This window comes from Epinephelus moara, chromosome 10 (assembly GCF_006386435.1).
Source record: "Epinephelus moara isolate mb chromosome 10, YSFRI_EMoa_1.0, whole genome shotgun sequence".
In the NCBI taxonomy this organism is placed as follows: domain Eukaryota; kingdom Metazoa; phylum Chordata; class Actinopteri; order Perciformes; family Serranidae; genus Epinephelus; species Epinephelus moara.
Window position 1 is genome coordinate 33,954,579 of NC_065515.1, and position 9,041 is coordinate 33,963,619.

Genomic DNA, 9,041 nt, shown 5'->3' on the forward strand with positions numbered 1-9,041 from the left:
TTAAAGATTTAAAAACAAATAAAAGAATCTTAAAATGAATTCTAAAGTGCACGGGCAGCCAGTGAAGGGAGGCCAGAATGGGCGTAATGTGTTCCCTCTTACTAAACAAGCATAAGCTTTGGGTAACCATTACTAGAGTTGTTATGATACCCATACCAGTATCAGAAATGTTTCAGATACTGCCTAACATGCTGAATTGGGTATTGGCAAGTATGGGAGTCTTTCCACTGATGTTATACAAAGGTTTTCATGATGTGGCCACCGGTTGTACTCCCTTGGAGCCAGTGGGATGCAACGTCTTTGGCATAGGAATGAGGTAGGAAGTCTTCCACGGCACAGGGATCCTTTGAAGACACAGGGTTCATCCCAATATCCTTCCTCGACTCCTCCGTCCTCTATCCTCGATCACTTGGCCCGGAAATCGATTGAGACTCGCCATCTTGTAGGATGTCTCAATACGTTAAATGCACTCAGAGGAGTCGAGGAGAGAGGAGGCTTTCAGAGGAGAGGGAAGCGAGGATACACGAGTGCAGGCTTCACGGATGTCTTTTACCAACCGACACACCCCCTGATTGGATATCAGTTATTGACTGGCCAGCGCAGCGCTGCAGCTGATCGGACTGATCTGATACATCACAATGTCACTGGAGTTTCATACAGAGTGAAGACAGATAAGAGATTAAACTCGAGTATCACTGCCATGTTTTATATTTTATTTGTTTTCTGATTCACTATCGAGTTAAAAATCTGAACAAGAAAAGAAAACAAACAACCTTCATTTATTAGAAAGATTGTTCTCTTCACAATCTGTTATTTCCCTCATCAGCTTTTATTATGGATACAGTCAGAGAGCCTGTCGGTCAGAGAGTCAGCAAGAAACACTTTTACATCAGTGATCGCCTTGTCCATTCAGTCGCACACAGGCTGATCACTCCTGAGCATCAGGTTGATGAGTTACAGAATTTTAATTTTCCCGGACACATTTGGCCTAATACATGATTTCCAGTGTTCAAAGACACCATGCTCATATTCTGGGTTGGGTTGCAGTAGTTCACCAGGGAGTTCTGGACAAGGCTGAATTTCAAAATAAAAGGCCCCTGATGGTAACAGGAACTTACTGGGGGCCCTGGACAAGGCTGGTTTTCAAAATAACCGCCCCTAGTTGGTAAAATGATTACATTTAAAGTTTTGTCAAATTTTAAATTGTTTCAGTAAATTGAAAAATATTCAAATCGTGAATCTACTTCACTTTGAAATTATGTTACTTTGCATAGTTTTATCAACAGACCTCATTTAAGCTATAAACTGGTCACAAAGTAATTATACTACTCCTCTACATTTATTGATCACACACTTCTTCTGCATACTTGCAGCTAGAAACAATTTAGATGTCAAAACTTTATGCTCTTAAGAGCATTACTGCTTGTATTTAACTTTTTCTACATTTTGTGCCTTTCAGATTTCAAAACATTTCTACCTCCAGACTTTTAATTAATTTCACCTTTACATTATTGCAGTTAAGCTTCCAGCTTTTCTAGCAGTGTATTTCAGCTTTTAGCTTCTTTAGGTAATGCAGATTAGCTTTCATTTCTGCCAGATTTTTCACGCAGTTCATTTTAGATTTCTGCATTTTCACCTGTGCTGTTGTACTTATTTCAGCATTCACACGCATTTTTGCAGTTAAGGCATTTCCCAGTTCAATTTCAAATTCATATTTGCCTTCATAATAAAAAAGGGTGCTCATTAATGCTGTTGCACTTTGTTTTGTACTGTTTTTTAAGTATCAGTTCAGGCACTGTTTAGGCAGCAGCACTGTCTTTAAAGTGCTGTTTTAGCACCAGTATCAGGAGAAAAAAAAAGATAGTCAACCCCATATTCAAACATGAATACAGATTTAATATCAAGGTTTATTGAGGAGAAATTGTTGAGCTGCTTTCAGTATGTTCCTTTTGTAACGTGTGTTTAAATGTGTCTTCTCAGCCAGCGGAAGCAGCAGAAGGATTTGTTGGCAGCGCTGCAGAAAGTTGTAGTTCCCATCTACTGCACCAGCTTTCTGGCTGTAGAGGAAGAGAAGCAGCAGAAGATCACCAGGGTAAACACCAGGCAGCATTTTGTGTCCATTTTCAGCATCCTTAACTCCTTACAGATTGCAGGGGTATTTTTTTCTTGGTAGTAACATTAACATCATGGGGACACTACTCTCCTATTTAATCCCACTATTTTAAAATAAAAGATTAGAAGACTAACAAAACTTTAATGGAATCTGTTCAGTTCTTAATTTCAGTTAGGTCAGTTTTAGGGGTTCCTATTGTCAGTTAATGGTAGACCAGACGTCCTGAAAAATTCGGGACAGTCCCAAAATCCAAGCAGTTGTCCTGAATCCTGCCCTGATTGTCCCGAAAATTACACTAGAGCAGAGTCTGGAGTAGTTATTGCCCGATAAAACATTAAAAACTGATCATGGTGGTTNAGACGTCCTGAAAAATTCGGGACAGTCCCAAAATCCAAGCAGTTGTCCTGAATCCTGCCCTGATTGTCCCGAAAATTACACTAGAGCAGAGTCTGGAGTAGTTATTGCCCGATAAAACATTAAAAACTGATCATGGTGGTTGAGTCGTCCTGCAGCTCCCGCCGGCTGCACATTGACTGCAGCAGTTCCTACAAGAATTATGGGTGTTGTAGTTCTTAAATTGTGTACAGCAGTGGCGATGAAGTAGGCGAAGAGAGTGCAAGTTGCAGCCGCAAGGACAGGGAAAGCGCAGGCAGCCACGAGAAGGAGATATTTGCACATTGCAGCGCAGCATCTTGTTCTAACTGTTCAAAACTGTTCTACAAAACTGTTCTATAAACTGATACGCCTGTAACCAGGCATCTTTTATTTTGTTAGCTTTTATTTTTTATTGAGTTTAAAGGACAAGTGCACTTAGATTGATCACTTCCATAAAATAAAATGAGAAATTGGAAAAGAGGAAAAGATTGAAAAAAAAGTTAAAATTAAATTAGGGAACTATTATTATTATTATTATTATTATTATTATTATTTTTCTCTGATTGTTCCCTCTCCTTCCCAGTTGTTGCAGCTGTGGGAGAAAAATGGGTACTTTGATGAGGAGACCATTCAGCAGCTCCAGAATCCAGCACTGGGCCTCGGCCAGTACCAAGTGAGTAGAACAAGACTGAATGCTTGACTTTCCTGCCAGTGCAAAACCAGCGGTTGGGAAAGCATAGGTTTTATATAATTTCTTCAAATTTGGCACAAATGTTCACTTGGATTCAATGATGAACTGTTTGGAATCAAAGGTCACTGTGACCTCACAAAACATGTTTTTGGCCATAACTCCAGAATTTATAGACTAATTATGGCAAAATTTCACACAGTAACGACATTTTATATGGAAAAGGTCAGCCTCTCTGTGACATCACAGTGTTCTAAAAAAACAACAACAACACTTTTCTGGCCATTATTCAGTGTCATACACTATATGGACACAAGTATTCCGACGCCTGACCATTACACCAACAGGGACTGAAATGACTTTGTATTCAACTACATATACTTTAATATGGAGTTTTTCCCCCTTTTGCAGCTGTAACAGCTTCCACTCTTCTTGGAAGGCTTCCCACAAGAGTGTTTCTGTGGGAATTTGTGCCCATTCATTCTCTTGAGCATTTATGAGGTTGAGCACTGATATGGACGAGAAGGCCTGGCTCGCAATTTCTGTTCCAGTTCATCCCAAATGTGCTTGATGGGGTTGAGGTCAGGGCTCTGTGCGGGCCAGTTCTTCCTCAGCGAACTCATCAAACTATGTCCTTGTAGTCCCTTTTTTTTTTGAGCCTTAAGCTTTGGCATGGTTATGTTGGAGTAGAAAAGGGCCTTCCCCAAACTGTTGCCACAAAGTTTGAAGCATAGCATTGTCCAATGTATGCTGAAGCATTAAGATTGTGCTTCACTGGAAATAAGGGGCCTATCCCAGACCCTGAAAAACTGCCCCATACCATTATCCCTCCTCCACCAAACTTCACAGTTGGCACAATGCAGTCAGGCAGGTAACGTTCTCCCGGCATCCACCAAACCCAGACTCGCCCATCTGACTGCCAAACAGAGAAGCGTGATTCATCACTCCACAGAACACGTTTCCACTGCTCCACAGTCCAGTATCGGTGCGCTTCCCACCACTCCATCCGATGCTTGGCATTGGACTTGGTGATGTAAGGCTTGCATGCAGCTGCTCAGCCATGGAAACCCATTCCATGAAGCTCCTGCTGCACAGTTTTGTGCTTACATTAATGCCAGTGAAAGCTCGGAACCCTTCAGCTATGAAATCAACTTTTACACATGATGCGCCTTGGCAGTCGTTGAAATTGCTCTGTGATTTTACATCGTCTTCCGCTTCATCTTTGAGTTGCTGTTGTTCCTAAACGCTTCCACTTTCTAATAATATCACTTACAGTTGACTGTGGAATATCCACTGGGATAAAATTTCACAAACCGTCTTATTGCAAAGGTGGCATCCTATCACAGTACTACACTTGAAGTCACTGAGCTCTTCAGAACGATCCATTTTGTATCACAAACATTTGCAAATGGAGACTGTATGGCTAGTTGCTTGATTTTATACACCTGTGGCAATGGGTCTGACTGAAACACCGAAATTCAATAATTAACAGGTATGGCCATATACTTTTGTCCATATAGTGTGTCTCAGGAACAGATGCATAGGCATTTGGTCAGATACTGAATTGGCGACACTAATCTTGGTTGTCCACCTTGAAACTGTGCTGATTGTATAGATCTTCTGTGCTGTTGGGGGGGGGGATGTGTGTGAAGCATCCGTGTTTTCACAGACATGGACTTAAACTGTGAGACGAACTTGAGTGGTTTGCGGAGGAATACAACTGTTGGGCGATAATTCTAGTTTATTTTATATTTTGGTGCTTCATGGAGGTGAACTGCTTTTTCAGAGACCTCAGCCTCTCTCCATCTGTTTCACCTACTGCTGCTTTTGAAGGGGGTGACAGGAGCTCATGTGATTGCTCTCCTGATTCTGTATTTTTCCTGATAATGTATTCTACCTCTCTTCCACACTGTGCAAACTGCACCTTGTTAGCGTCAGTGCCTTTGCTCAACTAAATGACAAATGTGCTGGTTACGCCCATTTATATGTGCACCTGGAGATTTTGCTGGTGTCTGTGCCCCATTTCAGGACAATAAAACCATCCTTTTGATAACCCTGTAACAATCTCAGATAATCTCAACCCCTTGCCCTCTCTCACAGGCGTCTCTGATAACCGAGTATGCTGCGGTGGTGCAGCCCATTCAGCTGGCCTTTCAGCAGCAGATCCAGGCTTTGAAGACACAGCACGAAGAGTTTGTTGCCAGCCTGAAGCAGCAGCCACAACCTACCCCTCTAGCACAGCTAGCAACCCCTGCTGAACCTGAAAAGGCCCCACCTATGACCACAAAAGCTGGTGAGTAGACACACACTTATTGAAAATATGTTTTGGACTCGCTCCACAATGAACGAGTACATGTCTTGTGTGTTTGTGCGATAATTCGTCAGTGTGGTTGTGTATTGTGTGCAGGGGATGTGAAGCCTCCCATATCAGGTCCTCCTCCAGGGGAGTTTGATGGCGCTTCATCAAGGCCCCAGGACCCCAGTAACCCCAGTGGACCCTCAGATATCCCCTCTAACAAGCCTGCGTGGTATGACCCCCAGCACATGGGCCCCTGGAACCCCAACCAGCCGGTAAAGACCTGTGTCTGTGTGTGTGTGTGTCCATCCATCTACATGTGTTCAGCAGAACAGCCGCCCCACACTAGCACTACAGACGGTGTGGAGCTGCCTTGTATGGCACTGCCCTGCCCTATGTTACCATTACCCCTCTCTGTTTCCATCATAATTCTGTAGTTAGATGATTTTGTAACATTTGTCACTATTGTTATTCCCCAGCCTCCTTTTGACCCAAACCAGCCACCCCCTCCGTGCCCACCGTGGAACAGCCATGAGGGGATTTGGAATGACCAGCGGGACCCAGGAAACTGGAGTGGAGGTCCACCCAGAGAAGGCGGCCCCTGGAGCGGTCCAGGTGGGTCAGACCAAGGCCCTCCATCCTGGAACTCATATGACCAGCAGCCACCATGGGGTAACCAGCCAGACCAGCCTCCGTGGGGCCAGAGGGAGCCCCCATTTCCTCCACGCATGCAGGCATGTGGTAGATGATCATTGTGTTTTTACTGGCTTTGCTTAGATTTCTCTGACCTTTTTTATTGTATTGCGTCGTATACTCTACATTTACAGTCTGTATTTACAGTATATCCTTGTCTAAAATTCACTTTAAATCTTTTTTTCTGTTATGTCAAGGACGTGATTTTGTTGCTCGTTTATAGTGTCAGGTATCGTTTCTTGTCGTGCCTCTGCGGCAGCGATAGCTGGGGCCTGAGGCATTATGTTTTCGGGTTGTCCGTCTGTCCATATGTACGTACGTCCGTACGCCCCGCCCCTGCTATGGCCTTTATAATTTTGCCCTGGGGCCATTTCAAACTGGCTTGCATCCCATCCTGAGCTGGGCCACAGGGAGGTTGCTTTTGGGCCGGATGTGGCTCGCAGGCCACCAATTGAATGGGCCTGTAGTATGCTTTGTAAACTGTGAAGTCAGCTCTCTGTTAACGTAACATTAGGTTAGCTACCAAGCTAATGTTAGTGTCAAGATGTTGTAGAAAGAAAATCCAAGTGTAGTAACATTATGCGCTGGGAAGAAGTGCTCCCCAGCTCCCTGCCACTGCTCTTCTGCAGAACATTGACACTACATGGACACAGGTCCTAATGAGCCTGGTGAGATTTCAATGGGAACTTCCTTCACTTTAAGCAGCAGGTGGCATGCAATAGGACGACGTGATATGGCTAAAAATGTTGTCATGATGAAAATGTTCATATCAGTCAATATCACTACAATTATTGTCCTATCATTATTTCTTTCATGTTTAAAGGTTGGTTTTTGCTCCTAAGTGAAAGTTGAAGAAAACAGTTAATTGTGGTTTAAACTTTTATTTTTGTCAGAACATGACAACGGCTGCCAAACAGCAGAACATTTTACAAATCTGAGGTAGACTGAAATGAACTACAATCAAAATAATGTAAATAATGAGACAATGAATAGACAAAGAAATCCTAATTCTGGTCAGCAGCATTTCAAACTCTTTGTGCAGAAAACGTTTTGTAAGCGTTTTAACTGAAAATGTAAACAGAGTAAACAGACATAAGAAAAAACCCAACTGCGGTCAGTATTTTCTGTTATAGTTTTAAACCTACAATATATAATTTATGTTGTTTCTAGATCAAAACAATAACAAAAGTCAGACTTGTTGAGGCTGTGTTGCACTATGGCCTATTCAAGTGCTGCAATTTGTTAATTACGTGAGAACGCCTGGCCCGCGGGTCCGGGCCTGGCTCGGTTCTAATCGTCTTGGACTCGGGTCGGGTTCGGTCAGGAAAATACGGCCCAAGCCGCGCTCTAGTTCGCTCACCTGTGTGTGTGTGTGTGTGTGTGTGTGTGTGTGTGTGTGTGTGTGTGTGTGTGTGCGTGCGCGTGCACAGAACTTGGCCGTGTGCGATACAGCAGCGCGAGGAGAATTATAAACGCGCAACTATGTAGAGACAAATGACAGGCTGTTGTGTAAATAAGATAATTAACATAAGGCTATTTAGTTTGTTTAATAAAAGGACAAGGTATAGACCTGTTCTATAGGAAAGGTAACTTTAAATGACTTCTGTTGTGATCTGGCGCTATATAGAAAATAAAATTTAAATAAAATTAGGGCGCCCCCCTAATATAATGGTAGGGGAAACACTGGTCAGTCATGCTAGCTTGCTAACTTACCGTTAGCCTTAGTCTAGCCAATACCTATACAGCTACTGTAGCTAACGTTATGTGGCGAATTCAGTGTGGGGTAGCCCCGTGCCGTTGTCTGTGGTCAAATATATTCAGACTGAAATTAACTTTATAAGCATGTTGAATGTTGTTGTAACATTATAATGTTACTGTATGCATTAACTTTTCTTATTCTACCTCTTGGAGTGTGGCAACTGGTGTTTAAGGTACATCACTGCCCTCTCTACAGGCGTATGGTTGGTTTAATTATATCAAAGATTTACCAATAATTTATTCTATTTATATCGAAGAAGGTTATATTGATATAAGTAAAGTTATAATTATTGCCCAGCCCAAGCAAGACACGGGAACTTGCCTTGGGTCTTGAGGAGTTGTAGCATTTATTCACTGACAAATAGCCTAAATGGTACACACACTGCACTGCTATGTTTTTTAAGTCAATTTATTGAACATGTTAAAGTAATACAAAATAAAATTTCTAAGCAATAAAAACAAAAACAGACGGGATCCTCAGTAACATATAAGCAACTAATGAGCAACTCAAATAATACTGTTCATGTTCAAAAGGAGTAAGAAGAAGTTAAACATTTTTTATACTCCATGCATCCACCCTCTCCCTCACTCTCTCTGCGGTACACTCATTATGCACACAATCAGGCACCAGAATGAGCCTCCGAAATCTGTGTTGTGATTTGGTCCAGTACACACTGCTCCTATAGTAACTGGTGCCATATTGGCATCAGATTTTGGTGCCCAACCCTACTCACTGACATTAATGACTGTGTCCACCGTGTCCATCTTGCATTTTTACAGAGACCTCCCCATTTCAGAGGGCCCTTCCCTCCTCACCAGCAGCCACCTCCTTTCAACCAGCCCCCACCACCGCACAGTTTCGGACGCTTCCCACCACGCTTTATGCAGGACGATTTCCCTCCCAGGCACCACTACGACAGGCCGCCATACACCCCACACCGCTTTGACTATGCTCAGGGAGATTTTCCCGGAGGTGAGCACAAAGGCAGAAAGTGATTGAACAGTAATTTCACTAATATGCACCTGTAAAGCTACTTGGTTTTGCACCTGTAATTGTATTTATTAACTTTTTTTGTGTGAAATATCTACCTTCATCAGACATGCCAGGTCCTCCTCCC

General features: G+C 42.8%; 1 protein-coding gene across 1 annotated transcript in view; it reads left to right on the forward strand.

Annotated features, from left to right (window-relative positions):
* Window positions 1-9,041, forward strand: part of cherp (calcium homeostasis endoplasmic reticulum protein) — a 57,363-nt gene that overhangs the window by 30,112 nt on the left and 18,210 nt on the right. Inside the window, exons 5-11 of the mRNA XM_050055328.1 lie at window positions 1,967-2,092; window positions 3,072-3,161; window positions 5,277-5,469; window positions 5,584-5,747; window positions 5,952-6,206; window positions 8,704-8,896; window positions 9,022-9,039. Coding sequence (XP_049911285.1) covers window positions 1,967-2,092; window positions 3,072-3,161; window positions 5,277-5,469; window positions 5,584-5,747; window positions 5,952-6,206; window positions 8,704-8,896; window positions 9,022-9,039 — 1,039 coding nt within the window. The remainder of the gene's footprint in view (window positions 1-1,966; window positions 2,093-3,071; window positions 3,162-5,276; window positions 5,470-5,583; window positions 5,748-5,951; window positions 6,207-8,703; window positions 8,897-9,021; window positions 9,040-9,041) is intronic.